Source organism: Motacilla alba, chromosome 3 (genome assembly GCF_015832195.1).
Source record: "Motacilla alba alba isolate MOTALB_02 chromosome 3, Motacilla_alba_V1.0_pri, whole genome shotgun sequence".
NCBI classification, from domain to species: domain Eukaryota; kingdom Metazoa; phylum Chordata; class Aves; order Passeriformes; family Motacillidae; genus Motacilla; species Motacilla alba.
The window spans coordinates 92,648,968-92,674,341 of record NC_052018.1 but is presented as its reverse complement, the minus strand read 5'-3'; the positions used below and the strand labels follow the sequence as shown (position 1 = coordinate 92,674,341).

Here is a 25,374-nt window from a genome sequence, read left to right as displayed (position 1 = left end):
TTATCTCAGAAGAGAACATTGGATTTTTTGACATTTGGAAGCAATAACCTCTAATACTGTACATTATCACAGATCCCCTTGACCAGCCTCCACACAGGTAATGTACTTGAGCATCTGGCTTTGAACACAGAAATAATACAGATGGAATAACTTACTTTGTTCTTTTCTGAATGTTCTTGAACACATCGCATTTCTTCAGCAAGCTTATTTCTTTCTTCCTGTAATTCAGCAATCTTCTGTTCAGTATTACTTAGCTTGACTTGTAGCTCAGTTTGACTTTCAGCCAGTTCATTTACCTGAAATAAAATTTTCCAGAATTATTTTTAATACATGTGTCATGACTGCCAAAGAATGTACCTATATGTAACAAGCAGTTTTTAAGATGGATTATTTTATTCCCATAGTTGGTCAAGTTTTAAGTGAGAGTCACAACAGGGTAATGATGTTTTCACATGGCAAGTGCACTACAGTTATTTCACTTTCTTTGGAGCTTCCAAAGTGCTTATTCTTGATATGAGAACTCAGTCACCCAATACCAATTTGTTCTTCCTCCTTATCTTCTACAGGAAAGAGGAAACTATCCTGCATTATTTGATTGCTTAAACTTCTATGTCTACTTTCAAGCTACCTTCTCATTCATCCTATGCAAAACAATGCCCTGCTTTACAGCGCTGTAACTTCAATCAAAATTTATGATTGTATGGAAAACTATTTTAAAAATAGGATGTTTCCTGCAAAAGTCTGAGGCTAAAATTATTTTAGGATTTAATTTATTAAGGAAGTGGTAAACCCAGAGGACACTTTATCCTTGCTCCTACAAAGCGAACTCTGCCTTAATGGAAATATTACCTTTTTACATAGAGTGTTCTTTTCACAAAGTGTAGATTCCAGTTTCTTCTCAAGGTCCTTATAAGACATTTTTAGAACATTCAGGATATCCAGAGAGGTTTCAACATCAGAAAAATGTTGCTCCTTCAGCTTCAACTCAGCAATCAAGTTCTGCAGCCTCTCTTTTTCCTGGTGCCAGCATTCAAGTTCATGCTGCATGTGAGTCAGCTGCAAAGATAGTGCTTCTGTTTCTTTCACCTGCTTTTCAAGAGCACCATTTTCCTGTACCTTTTCATCGAGTTTTTGTTTACAATCCATCAATTCTTGAACAAGTACTTCCCTTGCTTGATCCAATTTGATATTTTCATTCTTTATTTCCTGACATTCCTGTAACAGCATTATTTTATCTTGCTCAAGATGAGCCACCTGATCAATCAAGACTTGCTCTTTTGCTCTAGCATCTGCTTCCTCTTTGCATGAAAACTCTAACTTCTCACTCATATCTTTGAGCTCAGATCTCAGCAATGCCACAGTATTTTCAAACTCATCTTTGATTTGTATTTTTTCTCCCTCCTTTTCTTCCAGCTGTTTTGCTGTAGTCAATTTTGAAGACTCTAGTTCAAGGAATCTTTCTTGCATTTCTTTTAAATCTTTAGCCAAACACTCTTTTTGTGAGGCAAGGACATCAATTTGCAAGTTAGAACATTTCAGCTTTTCAGTCATCTCTTCCATCTCTGTTGCTAATGTTTCTGCCTCTGCTTTGGCAGTCTCCAGCTCAATAACTGTATCTTCTAGATTTTTCTCTGACATCTCCAACTCCCTTTCAAGCCTCTCTATTTTATCCTGAAGAGAGTCAGCTTTCCGTTCATTGTCTCTCAGCTTTTCAGCAATGTGACGTTTTTTCTTCTCATCAGACTCAATTTTTACTTTCAGCTTCTCAATTCCACATCGCAATTGGTCTGCTTCTTTCTGTGCTGCGCTGAGTCTTGCTGCAAGTTCTCCTTTTTCCATTAACAAGCCTTCCAAAGATTTGGAAAGCTTTGAATTTTCCATTTCTGATGAACCTAATTTATGCTGCATCGTTCCCAACTCTCTTGCAATCAGCTCTTTTTCTCTCTTTGAATCTGCTGCTTCATTTTGTAATTTTTCTTTTTCTACAGTGAAAGATACAGCAACATTTTCTAAACTTTGCAGCTTCTGAAGAAGACTGTCTTTTTCATTGGATATTTGATTTGCATCAGATTTTGCAGCCTCAAGCAGATTTGCTTGTGTCCTCATTTCATCCTCTAACCTTCTAATGAATTCAGTAGAATCCATTTTAGTTAACTCTAATTGTTTTAATTTCTCTTGTAGCTTTTGGTACTTCTGATCTAGCTCTTTTTTGCTTTCAGACAAAATACTCAGTTCTTGGCCAATATAGTTTCTCTCAGCTGTGACTAAAACAAGGTGCTCTTGAAAGCTAGAAATAGTTTTCAGATTAACTTCCCTCTCCCTTTCTAATTGCTGACATTTTGCCTGAAGCATTTCAATGTCAGGCTCTATGAACAAGGCATGGTTGTCAATATTAACTTGCTCAGATTTTGAACTCCCTCGTCCATTTTTAGCTGCAAGAAATTGCTCCTGACCAGCTCTCTTGGTCATTTCTACATCATCAAACAGGTCTGCTGCATTAGGCAATCTAACTTTACATATCTCCAGCTCAGACTTTAGGTTCTCAGGTTCTTTTTGTGATGAGACTACTTGAAGAGATAATTCCTGCTTATTGACAGAAACAGATTTGTGTTTTTCAATGATGCCAAAGTTGTCTTCCTTAACAGCTACAGCAGCTTCCTCCAGTCCAGCAAAAGCTGAGCTATTTGCAATTATTTGCGCCTCTTGCAAGTTCATTTCCGAGTCTGATTGCTCAACTCTTATTTTCAAATCTACATGGCTTTGCTCTTTTTCTATCTCATAGATCAGCTTCAAATTTTCAGCAGTCTGTTGTTTTGCCTCTTCCTGAAGCATTTCAGTGGTTATTTGATTTTCACAGAAATAGCCAGCACTCAAAACCCTACTATTGGAAAATGACAATGCACTGGCATGGTCTGAGGGGCTGGTTATTTTTCCTGATATATTTTTACACTCATGTTCTCCAGAAATTTTCTCAGTGTAATCCTCCATTAATCTTGCTTCCACAGTCTCAGTTTCATTTTGACACACAGAGGCATCTCCTGCAGCCATTTTCTCAATGGGGATTATTTCAAGATTATTGTTTTTCAGAGCTGAGTTTTCAACAGGCAGTCTTAATTTATAAGGAGTATTGTTTTCTTGTTCTATGTTCTGCAAGGAATAAGAATTAATCAATTAAAAAAAAAGAGGGGGAAGAATACATATAAGAAAAAACAAGGTAAGTTTTCAAACTTTTGTTTAACTAGTAAAGCTCCTACTCTTATGCAAGATAAATAGATACCCCTCCCTACTTCACAGTCTCCTTTCTTACAGAAAGGTTTGACACTTATTTATACACACATCTTTGGCCCAAAAGGTATTGAGGGAGAAATTTTAGATAAATTTGCTGAAAGACGTGTGCAAAGATACCACATCCTTCTGTATTTTGGGAAAATAGGTGTCTACACAACAAAGTGAATTATTATTAGCATTACTAAAGGGACAAAGAGTACTGCTCAAGTATGGATTATTTTTCTTCTTTCTCAAAAAAATAGTACTGCTTCTGTGAGGCACAATTTGAAATAGAATTTTTGCAGTGAAATCTAAGTGACCACAATCAAAGGATTTACATAAAACTCATTTGCATGACAGCAATTACTTACATTTTCAATATCTGTGCACAGCAGTGAATGAGAACTTAAATCAAGGACCTGTAGTTGGAGTCTTGCTGCTTCCAACTCCAAAGAGAGATTCTTAGTTTGTTTTCTTTCTGCTGCCAGTTTGCACTCCATCTCCATAGTCAGATGATTCAGCTTCTGCTGCCATTCTTCCTTCTCAGATAGATTTTGCTGTTTAAGATGATCTATTTCTTTCCTTTCAGAGAGTATAACTTCTTTCAGCTCTTGTATTTCCTCATTTTTCATATTCTCTTGAACATGAAACTGATCTTCAAGCACCTTGATGGCCCTCTCATATGTCTGACAGAGCATCTGAAGTTCTTCAATTCTACTTTCCAGGTTAGATTTTCTTGGAGTAATACTCCCAAACTCTCTAACAGAACCCAAATTGTGATCATTATGGCACTTTTCAACCAAAACTTCTGCTGCATCCTCTGAAATTACTTCTACAGAACTGTCTGTCTGATTCATTTCCTCTGTCCATTTGCATGAACCACTGTTATGAGAATCAACCACCTCACTTACTTCTAATAAACAGGGATTTACAGAAAGGTCTGAGGAAGAATCCGTGGCCTTAGTTTCATCTAATCTAGGCAGCATGTCATCTCGGCTGGATGACAGTGACACTTGCACAGAATCTACATGAGCACTGCTCTGACTTGTTGACAATAAAGAATTTTCTGCTTTCAGCATTTCAATACAAGACTGCAGCTCACATATCTTTGAGCTCATACTACATTGCTGTTCATATAGTTTTAAGTGTTCATCCTGGAAAGTCAAAAGCTTCTCTCTTACTTCTGCAAAGTGTACCTTAACTTCTTTGCTGGACAATTTTAAATCTTCATAGTCAGAAGAACCGCATTCTTTAAGTCTGAAGAACACTTCCTTATTATCAGAACACATTCTCAGATTGCTGTTATCACTTGGATCCATAAGTTCATCAGGAAGAACAGCTTTCTCAGCTTTTAAATTGCTATCTGCATTAATTATATCATCAGTCTCCTCTTTCTCTTTATTCATACCTGTGGTACCATTAGTTTTAGCATCTTTCAATCCAGAGGCTAATGCAGTGTTTTCATTCTGCAACCTCTCACACATTTTCTCAAGCTCACTCAGCTGGTTTATTGTTACCTGCAAAGAGGATGCCAGCAACACTGATGAAGGACTTCTATCTATTCCTCTTTTGCCACAATCCTGGGAAATGTCACTGTAATTATACTCCAGTGAGTGGCCATCTTCCTCTAACACAGTAAGAGAAGAATCTGCAGTTTTCAGGTCTTTAACAGACAGTAGTTCTTGCTGCAGTCTCTCTTTCTCTCTCACACTTTTCTCAAGTTCTACTTCCATACCTTTTAAAGCCATCTCCAGCTGCATCACTTCTAACCTGCAGTTCTTTAGAGAGATTTCTCTATCCTCAAAATCCATTTGAAGAAGCTCAAGTTTAACCTGATATTTATTCAGCTCAATATCCTTTTCTTCCATGGACTTTCTCAACTGTTCTGAACAGAGTCTCTGTTCACAATTAACACCACACATTAGAGGTTCATTTTTTATTGGTAGTTCCTTCCCCATTTGCTCCTTTTCTTGAAATACAAAGCCACATTGCTCTTGCATTGTATTTTGTCTTGTCCTGACATTTAACCTTTCCTGGCTTAAACAGTCAAGCTCCACAGAAGGCACATGTTGGATGTTGGAAAATTCTGACTGCAGTTGCTGAAGTTCATGAACCAAGTCCTTTTTTATTTCTTCTGAGGCTATAAGTTTATGTAAGATATCTTTGTTCTCACTAAGTACCTGTTTCTTTTGTTCTAATTTTGCTTTTTTTTCATCTAATTCAATTGTCTGCTCTCTGAGAATGTTCATAATTTTTCCATTTTCTTCTTCTACTGATTTATACTTTGCCTGCAAAACTTCAAGCTCTGTTTTGATTTCTTCTGTTCTTGATTTAATACGCTGTCTTTCCTCTTCATGTTTTCCAGACATTTCAGAAATTATTTCTTCTCTTTCCTTTAAACTATCATAAATATTTTTATTTGCCTCCAGTAAAGTTATTTTTTCTTGCTTTAAAGCACTGATTAAATCCCTAAGGGCTGTATTTTCTTCAGTAAGTTCACCAATTTTTTTACTGTATGAGCAAATCATTGAAGACATGTCCTTCTTCTCTGATTCCCATGTTTCAGACATGAGCTTCAGCTGTCTTAGTGAATCCTCAAGCAATTTATTATTGATCTTTAAATCCTGAAGCTCAACTTCTTGATTTTCTAATCTTTCATTCAAAGTTTGCAGCTGCACGTCCTTTTCCTCAAGAATACCTGAAGTTTTTTCAATTAATTCCTGACGTGCTGAAATATCTGCTTGCAAATTACTGATGTGCTGCTCAGTTTCTGTCATGAAGCTTGTGTATGTCTGTTCTACTGCAAATAACCTTTGTTCTGTTTCACTCTTTATTTGCAGTAAGTCTTCATACTGCTGCTGCTGATTGGAATTCAGCTGCTTTTGAGCTGCTAAAGAGCTCTCAAGAAAAGAGATCTGCTCTTCTAAATTGGCCAGATCCTTAGTTTTTCCCACTTCTAGAAGAGCTCCTGCACATCCAGAATCCAACACTCCAGTGCTGGAGCTAGTTGCTGCAAATTGCATATTCTCTAAAGGAGTCTTATCCTGTCTGCTTTGTAAATTAACTTCTCCATCTCCTGTCATTTCTGAAGTATCTTTTGCTTTTACAAGACAACAGATTTTTTCATATTCACCAAGCAGATCATGATAGCACTGCTCCCTTTGCAGTCCTTGACTTGTTGCCAATTGTAACTTTTCTTCTACTTCAGCAACTTGGTTGGTGAGCTGGAATATTTTACAGGACATATTTTCCATCTCTTTGCAGTACTTTTTATCAGAACATTCTGCTTTCTGCTTAAATTCATCAAAAGCTTTCTTTTGTTCTTCTAATTCTGCACTTTTACATTTCAGCATATCTTTAAGTTCTCTAATCTCTGTGGATTTCCTGTCACTTTCGGTTTGCATCATTCTAAGTTTCTCACTATGCTCATCATTTTTGCTTCGCTGACTTTGAAGGGAACACTCCAAGTCATTAATATGAGCAAGCATACCTTCCTTTTCAGACTTAAGTTTATTGATAAGATTATCAGTTTCATTTTTCCATTGAGAAAAAACAGTAGCCTCTTTTTGCAATTCTTCACATTCTCTCTGCTTTAATCCAAGAAGTCTCTGCAAAGCTTCTGATTCTCCCTCCATCTTACTTATTTTACAGTCTTGTTCTTTAATATAATTATCTTTTTCCTTAAGGAGACCTCGGGTAGACTCTTGTTGCTTTTCCATGTCAGCTAAAGCTATTTTCAGGCTCTCCAGTGAAAGTGAGCTCTCTTGCCTTTTAAATTTCTCTTCCAGTAGCTTCAGCTCCATTTCCAGAACAGCATTCTTATCTGTAGAAGAAAATACCATCAAATCTTTGTCAGTCAATACTGGCAAGTCTACTGATAACTTTCTAGATGAGGTGATACTATTTACTTTTACTATTTTCAATTCTCATTCTACTGCAAAGCATCACTCTTAAGATATATCACTGGATGAAGGATGTTTATATTATTTTAGGCTACAGGCACTACATACAGCCAGCTTTCCATAAAGTAACTGCTAAACAGAAATTTTATATTTAAAAGAGATTCTATGAAAACAAATTCGCTGATAAGTTCAGTACACTTTGATCATTTTCAAAACAGCGTATCTTCATGTTCACTGACAAAAAACTCATTTTCATTGACAACAAACTCAATGTTCTTAAAAAACACTAATCATGTCCCCCAGCAGACACTTTTTACTTAATTCACAATGAAACTTACAGCATTGCAGGAAACATCCAGAAAGAGTTCTGTAAATTTAAAATCATAACTCACTTTTCATCTCTTCCGTAAAATTTTGGCTTTGCTTTAGAGATTGCTTGATCATATTTAGTTCTTCTTCAAGCTGGTGGATCTCTCGCGATTTCTTTTCAAGTTGACAATTGAGAAGATTTTTCTCCTGCTTCACTTCCTAAACCAAAACCAAATAAAGTCATATTTCACATAAATTGATAAGGAGATCAATGGACTCAGTTCATTTAAATCAAAGTAAAGATAATCCATTAGATACTGTTAAGACTTTGGGAATCTATGCCTGGGTTCCTAAGCACTGCTTGGAAAGCTGAATTTTTTATTCTTAGTGAATTGACAGCATCAGAGAGATGCCGCCAGTTGATGCAGTCAGCACGCTCCCTGTTAGCATAGAACAAACAGCTCCACATGACTTCACAGAAAGAGATGGGACCGGATAGATTCTACAAAATCTGAGCTGATTAAGTCAGGCTGCTTTCCCAAAGCAGCTCGGTAAACAAATCCCTGCAATGCCATCAAAATTAACAAGAAACGTGTAGATCAGATTTCACCTGTCATCTTATGTAGAGACAAGTTCTTTCCACTGAACATCAACAATGTGGCAACACTGGTAAATTTATATTTAGAAGGGCTTACACTTTCAGATGGTTATTTTGCAATTAACAGCACTTTCTTTCAAATAAATTGATTTTTAAAAATTCCAAACAAGCAAACAGAACACACTATGACCACCACCAAAAAACACTATGTAACTACATCGCACCCAGAAAAACCAAATACAAGTTCTTTTAAAGAGACTCATCCTTGTTCTCCAAACTCCTGTGTTCTGGACAACAGATGCCACAGAACGGGCATGGCCCAAATGGAAACAGACCGTAAATTATTCATCCATTTACTACTAGCAGAAGAGCACAGGACTCACAAAAGCCAAGCTCAAGAAATGGAAAGGTCTGAATGTAAAAAATTAAAAGCTTGCTGGCACGGCAGGGTTGTTTTTGCAACAACATAAATATATTACCCTCAGAACATGATTTAAACTGTCACTGTCACTAACAGTTGCCTTCCCTTCTACTCACAGCCTTCCCCACCCACACTTTAAATAAAAAAATCCAGTCACATATAAATTAAATGAATAAGCTTTCTAGCAATCTTAATAAATTTTCCAAGAAGTCCAAGCATCTAAACCCCTTGCAGTCAAAGGTGCAATACATGAATTAAACTAAGCCATTCATTAGAAAACCTAGGGTGATCTGTGGAAAGAAAAACAATTTTAAGGAATGAAAATGGCTGAAAGGTCCAATTATTTCAGTTTGGTGCAAACATTCTCAATATCCATAGAATTATACATTGGGTTGGAAGAGACCTTAAAGGTCATCTAGTTCCAACCTCCCTGCTATGGGCAGGGACCTCCCTTGCTAGACAGGGTACAGAATTTTTTCCTAGTGTCTGATACAAACCTACCCTCTGTCAGTTTGAAATCATTTCGCCTTGTCCTGTCACTACATGCCCTTGTAAATAGTCTCTCTCCTTCTTTTTTGTAGGCTCCCTTCAGGGACTGGAATACCACAATTAGGTCAACCCCAAAACCTTTTCTTCTCCAGGCTGAACAAACCCAATTCTCTCAGCCTTTTCTTGTAGGAGAGGTGCTCCATTCCTCTGATCATCCCCTTGGTGGCCTCCTGTGGACTTGCTCAACAAGTCAATGTATGAGAGAGAGCCAGTCAGCTGGGCCAAAACCACGCAAAGTGCTGTTCCAACAACAGCCACATTCCAATAGCTGGGAGTGTTCTGAGAAATTGCAACCTACCAGCAAGCACATACCTAAATTTTCACACTACACTAAACCCCTACAAATGTTTGTGATGATCTGAACAAAACCCACTATTTTACTTTAGACTTTTGCAGAGAATTTTGAAGGTAATTTTTGGCAGAGACTATGCCAGCTTATTTTATATCTGCTGATGACAACTGGTAATAAGCAAAATGAGTGTTTAACAAAACCAAACTGCTACATGGATTGCACAGGTATCCAGCGGGTTTTCCTACTTACTGCTGATTCTCCAAATAAAGGATAAAATTTGCATTGAGAGGTCTCTAGTGGCAAAACTGGAACAATTTCAAGTGTAGCTGTTCTGGCTGCCACCAAAGCAAAACAACTGAGAAGACAGAGAAGACTTTAAAGTGAAAAGGTTTCTGCATGTGTGAGTGAGGTAGCTTGGCAGCATACAGAAACTTCTCTGAATTCACCTTCATTTGGGAGAAAGTTTTTCCAGCATTGCATATTTATGCTGTCTTATTCTAAGAGAGATGCATTTTTCTTAAAAGAGGATATAGTATTTGTACAAAATCACTGAGTTTAACAGTATGAATCAAAGCAGCAGTCAACGATTCTAGAATTTACTTTCAAAATCAAACACTGTTTGATTTTTATTTCAGAACCAAAGGCAAGAATCTGTTGAAACACCATTTTTTTTTTTTTCAAGTAAGTCCAACATGAACTAGAACCATATGCACAGTTAACTCCAAAAACTGCACTGATTTCCATGAAAGGCCTCATTTTTTTGTTACAACTAGGATGAGTTATTAAGATGGTCCACAAAAGAATTTAAAGATTGCAGATGGGGAAAAACAAAATTGTGAGCAAATGCTCTAGAATATTATGTGTTTACAAATTGCTGATTTATGGTATTAATTCTGCCAAATATTCCTCAGCACTGCTCACCTGAAAGCTTCTTGTCAGGTCAGCTTCCTTAGCCTGGGCTGCTGATAGACTCTGTTCTGCTCTGCACAGCTTCTGGGTGAGATCACCGGTGTCGCGTTCCAAGCGTTGTTTTGCTGCCATTACCTGGAAAACCAACATTGTAATCACAGGAATGACTTCTTTTTTTTAAACTCCAATTCTTGAACTCAACATTCTGCTACAAAATGAAGCTACATTATTTTATCCCACCCTGAACCCAAGGGTTGCTTTACTGGTGTTCATAGAAAAATTGCTTATTGCCTTTCCACTCCTTTGTTTCTGACCAAAAAGATGGGATGTCTCTAAAATACATACATTTCTAGACTGTCTGAAACAAGATTAATTCATCCAACTTGCAGCTACATCACCACAATGATATCTGTAGGATAGAAATGAGATTGAAATACAGTTGGCTTTTTACTAAGCTATGGGAATCAAAGTTAGGATCATAACTTCAATTACTGCTCTGTTGACACAGATTTTTTTTTAAATGAACAAGTTTTAACTCTTTTGAAAGAGTCCTAAAACACTCCAGATTAAAAAGGAAGGAAATTATACTAGTGGGTCAAAAAAAACATCTATAAGGTCTATTCCAAGGTCATCAAGTAAATTACCTTTCTTTGAGAAGGAAGTAAAAGGCACACTTATTATCCTCTCAATTTAATCAATTTTTCAGTAATCATATACAAAAGAATATGCATATAATAAAGAAGCCTCCAGTAAAAACTTTTGACTGAATGTAGCCCCACAGCTGCAAGAAATCTGTTGGCAGTTTTAGAAATGATGTTTCAATTTCGGATGCCTGCAAATGGCACTTCTCAATACAACTTTCAAGAACTTTTGGCCCTTTTTAAAAAATCAGTTAGCTCTGCTGCTTGAGAAATGCTCTCAAGGGTTTTTGGAGGCTTTTAAACATTCCTCTTTTCTGGTCACCCACTCTTGAAGCTTGTGTTGCTTTTTAAACTACTGAAAATTGGGAGTTGGTGACAACTCAAGTGTTTTAATAGGTAGCTGCTGCCAAAGCTGTGGAAGAACTCCTTCATACCAATCTTCTTCCTTACACAGGCCATGACACTCATCGGATTTTGTGTAGAATCAGTTCAGGGAGTTAAACTGATAGCAAACACTTGGTTCTGTACACACATATTGTAATTTAAATGTGATATTTTTTAAGCTTTTTTTTTGTCTCCTCTACCAGCTCTCTCCAGGATCACATGAGGAATGCATGGCTAGGGTATATGAAAATGGGACTGTTTTTCCAAAGGGCAATGACCTGTTGGTCAGTAGCTCTATCATCAAACTACACCTCGCATGGTGTTTGGTTTTTTGTTTTGTTTTGTGGTTTTTTTTACATAAAGTGTCTTGTGATCAGCCTTAGCTGCTCCTTTCTCAGATTTATTTTACCTGCACTGCCTGCATTTACATCTCCTTTCCTGTGAGAAGTGGACTAGCCACAAACTTTTAAAAGCCTATAATTCACATTTAAATACATAGTATTTTGGTAAGAAATGATAAATACAGAACATCTAATACATACTGTAAAAACGTTAATACAAGACACCACATTAATTATTTTTTTGCTTTATGTATAATTAAGGCACTGCTGTTGAGACAACTAACTACCACTCTAGTAGTGGACTTTATTGTTAATAAAAGCCTACTTTGTCAAATTCTGCCTGCAGAACATTGAAGTCATTTTTTGCTTGCTGTAGCTCCTGGTTCAGTTTGCTTCTTATCTGGTTGCACTGCTGATCCAGTGTTTGCAAGGCACGCTGCTGACAAGCAAGTTCCTAGAAAACAGCGGCAGAGAAGCAAAGAAATGAACACATGACCACAACAAGTCTCTATTTTGGTTATTGCAGAAATAACAACTGATTTTTATCAGCAGGTACTGCCTGCTCAGGGACACTTGTCTTACACAGCAAACAGTTTAAACACGGCTTTAATTCATGAGGCAAATACCACACAGGCAAGAATGACATTGGGTTAATGTATGTCATCTGCTTAAGAACTTAATACCATAACATTCCTGCAACAGAAAGGGAAAAAAACTGAATCCAAAAGTAATGAAAGTAATAGTGTTAAAATTTCTCATACTAAAGGTAAATTTCATATTAGAATTACATTACAGTACAAGTAGACAAGTTCATCTCTGCTATTACTTACCATACTATAAGTTAGGGTTTTTTTCTACAACATTGCACAAATTTTGTTGCAAGAAGATGCAACACAGAGCCTTTAAACAGGACTTGACAGACAAATATCATAAATAAATGAACATTAAACAAACATTTTAAGAACCTGTAACATCTCACAGATCCTAACCACTGCAGAAAAAAAAGAGTTCTTCTCGATTAGTGGCCTTGCTGAACAATTTAGAAAGGCAGTATGTGGGCTAACATATTAATCTTATGAAGGCCTTTATTTAGCTAACTGAAAAAAGGACAAAAAACCTGAAAAAAACAGGACAGAAGGTTCATAGGCCTTCAACCCATCTTTTGATTAAAACAATAATGCTACAACGATTCAAATACAAAGATCAGTTGCTCCAATTTACCACTTTTAGATGAGGTTCAGCATCAATTTCAGATCCTGAGCCAGCATCTAGACTAACAGACTTTGTAAAATCACTTTTTCACTCAAGAGTGCTGGTAGCAACACTGTTTATCGGCTACCCCACCAGCACTCCGCTGCCAGTTATTTTATCTGTCTGGACATACCTTAGAAAAAAGGTCTCAGGTTAAACATTTGACACAACAAGCAGTCTTCCTCAGGGCAATGCCCTTACATCCAACCCCTAAAGCAAACTCAAAATGCCCATCTGAACTAGCACTATCACTTCTGAATCTGTCTCTTGGATTTCTAACACTGATTACTTTATTAGGCTTAAAAGAAAAATACAATCCAAATCAGTATTAATGCTGTTACTTCTAAATATAACTTCATTACAGAAAAATTCCTGGCATAGTGCTATGCTTCTCTCTGCAAAAGCTAGCATGACGGAAATGAAAGACACTTATGTTACTTAATTATATTAACATCTTCTGAGCATGAACCAAAATCAGAATAATAGAGATATAATCCTAAAGAAATTATGTTCTTCTGTGTGAAATGCATGCAAAATTAACTCAAATTCCACAGAAATCATTGAGTTGGTTACTAAGTTTGAGCTCACAGATACATGATTTTATGAAAAATGGAGCCTAGTTTCTCATGGATTTGCATCTCATTCTATCTCTCAAACATGTTCTCTATTTTCCAGTGAATACTATCCCCACTGTGACACTATCCCCACTATCGATGTTTCTTTTCCATTTTTTCAATTGCCTTTGCAACTTTTACCTCTCTGTCAAATGTGATTGCAACTAACAGAAAATCAGATACACAACATAAGCCAACTTCTCCTCAAGAAGTCAAAGCTAAAAAGTTCTCCTTATCTTACCTGTTGGTATTCTTTTTCCTTGGCCTTTATTTTCTGTTCCAAAGACTGACGAGCACTCTCAGCATTTTGTCTCTGGCAATTCAGTTCTTCTGACAATCGCTTCACCTTTTGCTCCAGCTTCTGGACCTATAATAATTTAGTTATCAATCATAAGTGTTAAAGGTGCAAGTGATATTTCATTTAAATGTACAAGCTCTCACACAAAAAGTTCACTGCTGTCAGCTACTACAATTGTTCTAGCATTCATATAACCACAGTAACTTTAGCTGGTACCATAGAAATTCTTAGCAATCCAAAGTACAAAACTCATTCATTCTTCCTTATGTTAGTGAGAAAATGTGTGTGTATGTACAGAAAGAGTATATATACTTTAATATATATTAAGTGTGTATGTGCATACATGAGTGTGTAGACACACAATAATAAATACGTCTTTAGATGATATATAAGATAACATATCTATATATATTTAGATAATGAGAAAATCAATGTTTTTGACAGTCTGCAGAAGGATGTTACATCTGGCACTAGGAATAGATTGTATTTTCAGTACCTCAGGTTGCTACCAATGAAAGAACGACTGCAACTGCCAAGCAACTACATGTCTAGACTGAAAATAAATGGATATGCCACCAAATTTCAGACTGATTCAGTCAGTTGATTTGGACAGAAAAAAGAAAATAATATCTTAGTTTGTAATAACAGTATTTTTACAATTTAAACTTAAAAAAACCAACAAGCTATGTCTAGGTGCACCTCCACATTAACTTGTTATTTAACTCAGTTGATTATGTCAATATTATGTCACCCGAGAGAGTGAAGCATTGTTCACCTAACTTCCTGAACAAAAAAAATGTAAATTTCATTCCAGACCAAATCTCTAATGCAAAATATGTACTTTGTTTTCCCCAGAGAGTAAGAAAAATGGCAAGATGCACTGCACATCAATTCCAATGGTGGCAAGTCCCACTTCCCCTTGTCCTTACCCAGGCATTTCTTTCTAGATGCACACCCTTGCCACTTTCCTTGGGCTGCTTTTAATACCCTTTGATTCTTTAGTAAAACAATTCCACTCTTTTAAACCCATAGAAAAATAACAAGGGAAAATTAAATACATAATACCCTAATCTTTAGGAAGTTGAATCAAGTCATTTTTGGAATCAAATAAATTAAAATTAAGCCCTTTTCAGAGAAATTGAGCTGTCAGACTGGGTCAGCTATGTCTTCCCACAAACTCACCATGATGACAGAGCCTTTATGAAGTGAAGGGACTATGTCAGATGTTTGATTTTCCCTTACTGAGCCAAGACTTCCCCTAAACTTGTTCCTCACAGAATTATCAACAGGCAAATGTTGCTTTCTCTCTGAGAAGGCAGAGTGGTCAAGGTTTACATGCAAAGGTTTATATTTTAAGGACCAATATAGGAGTTGTGGGAAAAGTTAGCTCACCAATACACTTAAGTAGCATGCAGAAACTTGCTGACAAACATGGATAATTATTCAACCCAGAGAAGACACACACAGAAACATCTTTTTCCCTATACAGTAGATGAATCACCAGTAGAGAAAAAAAATAAAAGATAGATGAAAATATGAAGATTCAAGGAATTATGACATCTGTGCACTAATTTTAAATTTGTTAAGTGTTATGAAAAGGGACTTTATGAAGGTAATGCAACTTGATTAATCAAGGAAAATACTTTCTGGTTACCTTCTGCAGTTTAAATTACTTTAAGTACTGTCATTCTCCTTTTGCGCATGATTACGAGCAAAAATCTGAACCATTTCAGATTTTTATGTGTATTTACTTACATACACTCTGTAAATTCTTGACTAAGCAAGGGTACTAGTCTCTTGATTTTTACTATGAATTCAAACTCCCTAGGATTAGGCCATGAAACTCCATTTAGAAATTGCGTATGTTCTTAATCTTGCATTGCATTTTTACCTAGACATTATTTATAACAAGCAATTTACAATACAAGGACTATGCCCCCACAACATCCTGTAGTATAAGCAACAAATTCTGACTTTCAGCCAAAGACGCAACAGTCTTTTTCAGGTCAAAACTTGCCACCAGATGTCACTGTTGCTCTATGCAACTTGAACAGTAAATATTTTTTCAGAATTTGAGTCAATCTTCCAGAGTCTTCTTGAGTCAATCCTAACCGGAGTATGAAAATTATTTCTTCAGGTGGTGTAAGAACCTTCCAGAAAATGGGCAACTGCTTACGTGTATTAATGTTTTTACATATAATACATATCAAACTAGCATATATTTAAAATTTGATCCTCAGTAAACTCTAGAGAAACTTAGTCTGAGAACCTCGGTTCTTACTAAACGGCTGAAACCTGACACATGGGAATACTGACGATGAATTGTAAGGACAGTCAGAAGATGCATGAGACAACATTTTACCTGCGTGGTAGCTTGATCAAGTTGCGTACTCGTTTGAGTCAGTTTATCTCTGGTTTTGTTCAGAATTTTATCCTTCTCAGTTAATTCCAACTTCAATCTGTCCAGCTCCAGTTCAGTCTCTTGATGTTTATTCATATGGGACCTCTTCAGTTTTTCTTGAGCTTGCAATTGCTGTTCTAGGTCTTTAATAATGGAATTTAGTTCTGAATTTAAAAAACAGTAAATATTAAGGATACTTTCTTACTGGTTTGGAAGGTACCTCTTCCAACATACTTCCACTTCCTATTTAAAAAGTTTGATAACAACTCAATTTCCTGGCACAGGCAGACACCCAGTAAAATTTTCAGCAAGTTAAAACAAGTTCTAACTGCCTTCTACTAAGACATCAATAACAAAAAACTATGAAGACTGAAAGACAGTTGACTGTAAATCAATAATTCCTACTTCAAGAGAAAGAACACAAATATGCAAATTCAGGAACAAGTGTTGCAGAGGCAAAGACAATTTGTTCCTCCTGCTGGCTTATTTTTTTTTTGTTTTGTTACTGTTTTTAAACATTCAGAAACATGGCACTTGAAATAACGATTACATTTTTTTTTCATAAGTATATCCACTACAAGCATTTCCTTAGCACAACTGTGCTTCCAAAAGACTTTTCAACTATCTGGTAACTGCAAATGTCCCATTTTGTATTTCAATCTTTTTTCCTGTCTCAAAACTAGCATACATATAAAACTAAACAAAGTAACATTCTCACAGTATACATCAGTAAGAGTTTATCTTCTAAAAACCACAACACAGCAGAAACACAACTCACAGTAGAAAACATAAGTCACCTACAGGAAGTATTATCCAGAATTAATATTATCTGGCTTTGTAGGCTTTTTGTTAAAATAAGTCCTGTCTTCCTGATTCTGAATTTGTACAGCTTCCAAGTTGTAAAAGCCACCAAAATTGAAGCTGTATGTGAGGTATTTCAATGAAGAGTTTGGAGAGTTCGGGGACTTGTCAAACAGTGGAAAAGCTGTCCGAAGGGTACAAATAGCAGGCTCAAGTGAATGCTCAACAAACCAGCTATATCCTCTCTTAAAACTATCAGGTATCAGGAATGATTATTTCTTCATGTCAGTGTGTGCAATACAAGACCATATCTTGGGTTTTGATTGTACTTAATTTTGTGCTTCCAGTAGCATCCATCATGGACCAACTCAGTTATGCACTAAGCATGTTCAATCATCGAATTTTTAAGACATTATTGCTTAGTCAAATGTATCAATAGTACAGAAAAATAAGGAAATAATGTAATTGAATTTAACAGTGAGATACAATGAAATACGAGGTTTTTTAGCGGTTTTAAGAAGATTGCTTCTGGAACAATGGGATTAATGGAAAACGGCATTTTTCCTTTTAGATTATGTCCCTTACTCAGCCCAAAAATACCAACTGTTCCCTTCCAATTCTCATACCCCTGATGTAAAAGATACCACAGCTTGTAGGTAATTTTTGTATGGCTGATCACTGAAAATACACCAGCAGCCAACAGAGCCAGTCGGCAAAGGTAACTGCAAGTATCTCTCTCTTTTCCTTGATACCTTGGTTCTGTGCTCTTAGCTGGATCATGAGGGAGGAATTCGAGTTCTCAGCAAAGCTGTTGTCAAACTCGTTCTTCTCTGATAGAATACTTGAATTTGTTTCTTTATCCCAAGGAAAGGAGGATGCCGCAGAACTTCCCCTTGCAGGTGTTTCTGGGTTTCTAGAAGGTGTCTTTTCCTGTTGCCATGAAAACACGGATGAGGAAGCCTGATGCCGAGCAATCTCTCTGTGACTCAAAGAGCTTTGAGGATGAGGCTGATTTATTTTCTGTGTCTAAAAAAATAAAAGGATGTACCTTATGTACCTTTACACAGTTCCTTATCCAACATAAAAGAAAATAACTAATTTAACATTAATAGCTAATAGGTCATCATCATTCCACACAGTTATAATGTCGCAGCACCCACCAGTGCAAAGCCCTGATACATGTCATTATTTTTTATGCTATGTAAATTAAATAACTTTAGCCCAAGATTCCAATCATAGCTGCTACTTATAAATACAAACTAGGATATAAAAAAATTAATTGTGACCTGTGTATCTTTATAAGCAACATACATACATTTTTGTCTTTTTAAAGAGGAGTTTTTAAACTCCATCATTTCCTAAAATCAAAGCCTACATTTTTGCAGGCAAGTGAAGACAAGTAAGTTGCAAAGAAAACAATAAAAATAGAGAAGTCTAGATTAACATATCTGATATTTGACCAACATTTAGTTCTACTGGAGAATCACAGGTAAATTCAAAACTCATATAATTATTTAAACTTATAAACAGAGTACTCCAAAATTGCTGTAATAAAATCTGCCAGGTACAAGCTCTCAATATTTCCCCATAAAAAAATTAAACAGAGAAAAAAAAAGGAGGAGGAAAAAAGTCTAATTTAAGTGAAAAAAAACCCCAAACAAACAAAACCTCAAACAGTAAAGTCCCTGTTGCTTTTTTAACTGGATTTTGAAATGCAGCTCATTTGAGTTACTTTTTCTTAAACTAAATCCCTAAACCATGTAATACCCAGTGTGACTTCTCAGTCAAACCAGAGAACATACTGTTATCTAGGAACAGCTGTGCCAAGACCAAAAATCTATATTACAGTGCCCAGAATGCTGTGTCCAATCCCGTAAAATAACTTGTTAACAAAGAGGAAAAGAAAACTAATCATGCATGCAGTAATCATTTCCCCTATATGCCATTTAAATTTATCGTTTCTGAGACAAAAGTTTGAATCCCAAACTAGCCGCAATGACAAACAAATGCTTCCTGGAATCATAGACTAAGTCCGAATGTATCAGGTATTCCTTTTTCAAATTATGTTTTCCTGATGTATTATTTCACTATTCTTTTCTAAGCTGAATTTTACTTGTCATCTTAATTATTGCGAGTGTTACAAAATAGTGTGTGGTCTTCAACCATATTATTCAACTCTCTTTCAGACCACTTATCAATATGCTGAATAGCACAGTTCTCTTTACTAAGCCTTTTCAGGCTCCTCTCTTGACCATTCCCCAGTAAAAATAGACCATTTTTTGCCACTCTCCACACAATCTTTTCCTTTAAATTTGCAAGAACTCCCCTTATCCAATTTTTCCCTTTCATCAGTGTATATCCAACATTACACTGAGTTGCATTTAACTTATGCATTTTCTGATTTGTTCTTATAAGAAAATCCCCAAAACATCTGAAATATGAGGCATGATTTGCCTTCATCAGCAAACAGTTGACTTTTTCTCCATACGCCTACCCATGCTTCAATAAACATACCATGTCATATTTCTAACAATTTGCCCAGGACAAAACGTTGGCCTGACTAAACTGTATTTCCAAGAAGCAACATTGTGTTTTTCTCTAATGTTATCATCCTTGTCCCCTTCCAGTGTCAAGAGAAGAATAGGCAACATTGCACATCACAGTGATAAAAACAGTCCCACACTGCAGTGTCCTATCAATTAACAGGAAAGTAGTCTCTGATAAAATGAATGGTAATTTAAAAAAAAAATCAACAGATACAATCTAATTTAAGACTACTTATTTCCAAATTGAGGCTGTGCCACAGATTCAACCCCAACGAAAAAAGGCTCTGATATAGAAAAGTTTTTAAACCTTCACATAGTAAGTACCAAAGATAAAAATTATTTCACATTTTCTGCAATGTCTTTTTCCTTGAGGGCTTTCACATCTTATTCATCTTGTTCTCAGAGATTAGCTAATACTGTTCCTCCTTCATATATGTTTGGAAGATTTATGGGTTTCTATTTTCTAGGTGTGAATTATTACTAACAATATTTTTCAAGGCTATTTTATTATCATATAGTATTTAACTTGGCATAACTGACACTGTTTTATCTTGTCCTTGCTTGCATGAGACTTCCAGTTTGTGAAGGATGTGTTCTCATTTTCAATGTTGCCCTTTCCTTTGCTATTCAAAGAGGATGGCTTTTCTGAATTCTCCAAGATTACTTCTGAATGGCAGTACACACAGATTAATTCTCTCTTTCTTTTGAAGTTATATTTTACGTGATGTATAATATTTTTCACTAGTTTTCCATTACATATTCCAAGTTCACTCAGTGGTTGCCATCTTAGATATCGCACAAACCATTCCAAACAGATACTCACCTTAAGCTGGATGGTTCTCAGTTGCAATTCTAGCTCTTTATTTTCTTGTACTTTTTTCTTGTATTTTTCTTCTAGTTCTTCAAACTTAGCATCTACAAAGACATGATGAATATCTGCCTTAGTCCAACCAGTTTTTCACCCAATCCAGCCAGGTTTTCTTATCACTATGGGTCCCTTCCAACTTGAAATGTTATAAGATTCAATTATCTAAATGAATTTAAGACTCCAGCTTTCAAAGGAAAATACTTCCCCAGGAATACAACTTTAAATAAAGTTAGGTAAATTTTTATCTTTTAATCATTTTAATCTTATCCCTCTTTCAGGAGTATCATGCTTAGTGGAATGCTTGACATTGCCACTAACTGCACCCTTCTGCAGATATGCATAAAGAGAGTAAAAGGAACAAGAGTAAGACATTATCTCAGATTTCCCACTGGGAAAGACTCAGTAAGACTGAGATGCCAAGCCCACAGAACATTCATTCATAGCACTGAAAGAAGTAACCCGTATAATATTGAACACAAAGTTTTTCTGCATAAAGAGCATAAGGGTGTCTGACCACAGAATTCTTCACTTCAGGAAACTTCCTGTCGTTTTTCCAGTTCATTCAAATATTTTAAATATTTTTGACATCACTAATTTGAAGATAGACGTGATGCTTTGAAATGGATACAGAGCATTAATCGTGTAGCATATCATGCACAGTAACAGTCTACGCAAAAAAAAAAAAAAAAAAACCTTTCCAAATAAATAACACATTTAACTTTTGACAGCATTTTAGTTAAAGTACCTGTGGTACAGGGAGAAATTTGCTCCCCACAACATGAAGGGAAGAGCTGACACCAGGAACAGGCATTCAAAAGACTGATGCAGTCTACTGAAGGATATTTTATTACTATTCTATGTCCTTAAATGTAGCATTGAAAAAATGTAATATTTGTGATGTGTTCAATCTGTACTAATAATTTTGAAAATCAAAAACCTAGGGTGCTACAAATTAGATGCTTTCATAATAACTTACATAAGAGGGGCTAGGCAACTCAGTACAAGTCTAGTGTTTAAAATACTCAACCTTCCAAGAAAACTGACAGTCAACTATCTGTGCTGGATGAAGAAAAGGATCATTTACCATTATTACTTTGAACTGGTGTTAAAGGAGCAGTAAAACTTTTCTGTGGAGTGCCACTGAATGATACATCTCCTGCAGTCAATGTTTGCTGACTTCTCTCAAGCTCACATTTGCATCTGTTTAGGAAAGAAGCAGCAGCATAGGTTAATAATGGAAATTAAAAAGTTAATTAGTTATTTTTAAGAACCCGACATATACTAACAGATTATATGATTCTAAGGACTTAGTTTAACAGTCAAGTCAAGACATATCCACTGAAAATTTTTAGGTGGTGCAACACAAAAATATAAATGACATCTTATTTAGAGTTTCAACACAGTTAATCAATTACACAGGAGTCACAGCTAAAAAAAATACAAAATCAAAATCAAACCCCAAGTAGAAGAAAATCTGTTAGAACTCCTTGAGGTCTTACTGTATGAAGCTGTAGTTCAGCTAAGCATACCCAAATAACTGTAAGCACTGAGAATATCAAACTATTCGCTGAGCACCTTTATGGCAGGAAACACAACTGTCAGTTGTTATGTTCTCATACTGCACGCTTTCAGAAAACTATGCATACTTTATCAAAATGAAAGGGAATACTCTCCTGTCAGTGTATTTTTCACATGTTCCATTTACATCACTACCCAAAACACCACAATGGAAAACCCATTTGAGGGAATTTTGTGAGGTTGAAGACACCAGGGCATCCAATGAAACCATATAACTAGTTCAGAGGCCATATAGTAACTTCTGTCCTACTCAGTGAGCACAGGTTGGTAAGATGATCCCAGGCCATAGCCCATTGCATCAGTGACTCCACATTTGCCTTTTTATTTTCCCTCTCTTTTACAGCTCAATGCCAAGAACTCCTCTTTCAGAGGACCATCAGTTGGGATGAAGTGGCAAATGATCACATACCAAACAAAAGGCAGACAAATACAAAATCACAAACTATGGCCAAGAATGAGGTACACGCAGTAACTGATATTTTGCAATGAACAGTTACGTAAAATAATATAATGGGAAGGGGGAACTCAGACTTAATTTTGGGAATAGATAAATGGAACACATATCCTCAGCTCACAATCTCTTTATCCCAACACTTGACAGCAGATACAGAGAACATTAGTGGGGTTCTATCAACCCTGTTGAATCTCACTAGGTTCTTCACTGATGGATCTCAGCAACTCCTTAGAATAAGTTGGTATTTCTACATGACATAAATTGTGTTGCATTATTTGTCACAGCAGTCAAATACCTCAACTCTCTTTAGTTTTCACAAAAATCAAAGAGAAAAAGAAAAAAATATAAAAAATGAAAGTACAATACATTTTCCTCATTATTTGCTTCTATTAGGACACGAGGAAAAAAATTATGAAGTAACCATTGTGAATATGTTAGAGACATACAGCAAGTCCTCACCTTTTCAGTTCTTGTTCTAGCCTTTCAATATCCTTCTTGCAGGAATTCAGCTGACCTGACTGAATGTTGACCTGAGATTCTTTTACTTGAAGATCATGTGAAATCTTCTGCTTTGCTTTCTCAAGATTATCACACAATTCCATCAAGCTCTGGTTTTCCCTTTTGAGTATTGCAGATTCATTTTTTTCACTTTCAACCTAGTTGGAACACAGAGACATTTTGAAATTATCAGCTCCTCTCTATACTTCAGTACATTTATTATTTCAGTAACACAAAGTTCAGATGTTTGTGGTGGGTTCAGCACAATGCTGTTATTTTCTTCCTAACATTTCAAAATCCTGACAGCTCTAAAAACTTCAAATGTACACATTGTTTAAATAGTTCTGGGTCTGAAAAAAACCCACATTTCCCAAAATTCAACTCAGTAACACTAACAGCTTCTATTTATTGATGAGATATGAGCTCTCCAAAAAAATTAATCAATCCCTAAATACTGATAATCATCATCAGTCCACATTCTTCACTGATCATCTCACTTCCCTTTCCAGTCTATCTTTAGCAGCCAGAAGACATTGGCTCACTCCACAATAATTATTAAAGGTCACAACTTTGAAGATAGGGTCTGGCAGGAAAGATGTCCTTCTCCTCCCTGGAGGAACATCCAAGGGGCATCATCTTGGTCACAGTGTTGTTCTTTGACTGACAATTGTATTACCTGCTGCTTCTGAGAGTTTTAAAGCACCCTTTCTTTTTGTTTGGGGACCACAGCAGTTCCTTGGAATGGTTGAAACAATTTCCTGGAAACTCGCGAGAAGAAACTCAAAGAAAACTGCTAGGCTTAAGATTTTCTAGAAAGTTGTAGCAATCTAAAGGGAATAACAAGCAACCTTTGTAAATTGTCTCTGAACTGTAGTCAAAGATTACAAAACAAAATTTAACCAAATGAGTCACTGCTGACCTGAAGCATGGCAGGACCCTGACCAATCAGGTCTTTAGTCCCCTGGTTACAGGGCTGACAGGGTAGAGTTAGATGAGGTGTAAAATTACAGCCCTAAAAACTAAAAGGGAAACCAAATCCTAAACCCCCAGTATCTACAAGGAAAAAGCTAAGAATAACATAAACTAAGATTATAGGTATCAGTAGGCAAGGTGAAATAGGAAGAGGCTGCCAACTGTGCAGCTCTGGTATATAAAATAGGCCCGGTCCTTACCATGGATTTTAATGAGTGTAACAATAAAATGTTTATTTTCATAGTCATAAAGAGCTGTAGAAAATCCTTAAAGTACACATAAATAACTAGAAAGGGACAATCATGCCAAACAGATAGGAAGCAGGAATTATATTACCAACCAAAAAGAACTAAATAGAGGGAAGAACATGAGTTTTAAGTAAGATGAAGATAAACAGTTCATAATTCTGTGCTACCTTTCCTTTCAGTCAGGAAGAAGCAAAATACTAACCCATTCTCTAACAACAACTACCAGAAAATAAAATGTTATAACAGTGCTTGGCATGAAGAATGGCATTTTGGGTTACCTTCTGCTTCTGTTTCTGCAACGCTGCCTCCAAAGTCTCTAGCTGGTATTGCCTTTGCTGACGCTCCTTTTTAAGCTTATCCACTTGACTTTCCAGCTCATGGATCTTCTGCAGGACTCTGGGGGAGAGGCCCTCTTTCCATTCCTCCACAGCCCAGCTCATACTGGCCAGATTCTTGTTTCACATAGAATAGAGTATTATGCCTGAAACACAAGAACAGCTACAATGAGACCTTCCAAGAGGTGAAGTAAGCGTCCCTTTTAGAGAAATTGCATCTTTTAAGCTCAGCAGCGATTAGAATAAAGTATTCCACAACCTTACAAGCTTCCCGATCTAAACACCAAGCAGCACCTTAAAACATTAGGTCCTACTTTGACACACTTGTATACAGTTAAGAGCAGATCTTAAAACCTCGCTCTAACGAATCTCCTGACAACAACAGGGCTTGTACTTTTACACTTGTATTTGACAGCTCTGCCTCAGGTGGCATCTCCTTGCCAAAACACACGGCTCCGTAGGAGGCCTCAGCAACGCTTCTTTATTTACTTTTCAAAGCAACGCAGCTGAGCTCGGGGTATCTCAGAGTACCTAAAACTAGAGACCAACGACAGGCGGAGAGCCCGCACAGAACAGGGCGGTTGCCTACCACCGTCAGCCCCGCGCCCGACCGCTCACTCACTGTTAAGTGCCTACCGGCGACGCCGACTCGAGCCCCGGCGACCACTGCCGACGCAGCCCGGTGCCCGGTGCCTGGTGCCCGGTGCCCGCAGCCCTCACGGCAGCCGCGCTCCCGCCACGACTCAAACCCGGCGCCACCGCCCCGCGGCCGTTTGCGCCCGCCCCCGCCATGCCGCGGCCCTGCGTGCTGATTGGCCCGCTCACCACGCCGCTCGCCACGCGGCCGCGGCCCTGCAACCAATAGGAACGCAGCGCGGCGCCGCCCGCCCTCCTGAA

General features: G+C 36.9%; 1 protein-coding gene across 2 annotated transcripts in view; it reads right to left on the bottom strand.

The window, feature by feature from the left end:
- CENPF (centromere protein F) overlaps nt 1-25,374 on the bottom strand; it is a 52,080-nt gene that overhangs the window by 9,517 nt on the left and 17,189 nt on the right. The window contains exons 1-14 of one of the 2 annotated variants that reach the window (XM_038134134.1): nt 25,114-25,170; nt 24,421-24,623; nt 22,884-23,080; nt 21,477-21,592; nt 20,348-20,439; nt 17,731-18,004; nt 16,139-16,341; nt 13,720-13,845; nt 11,939-12,067; nt 10,260-10,382; nt 7,562-7,697; nt 3,639-7,090; nt 850-3,147; nt 156-296 (exon numbers count right to left, since the gene is read on the bottom strand). In XM_038134134.1, coding sequence (XP_037990062.1) covers nt 156-296; nt 850-3,147; nt 3,639-7,090; nt 7,562-7,697; nt 10,260-10,382; nt 11,939-12,067; nt 13,720-13,845; nt 16,139-16,341; nt 17,731-18,004; nt 20,348-20,439; nt 21,477-21,592; nt 22,884-23,080; nt 24,421-24,582 — 7,449 coding nt within the window. In that variant the 5' untranslated portion in view covers nt 24,583-24,623; nt 25,114-25,170. Of the gene's footprint in view, nt 1-155; nt 297-849; nt 3,148-3,638; nt 7,091-7,561; nt 7,698-10,259; nt 10,383-11,938; nt 12,068-13,719; nt 13,846-16,138; nt 16,342-17,730; nt 18,005-20,347; nt 20,440-21,476; nt 21,593-22,883; nt 23,081-24,420; nt 24,624-25,113; nt 25,171-25,374 lie in introns of those variants that run through there. The other variant, XM_038134135.1, reaches the window with a different exon arrangement.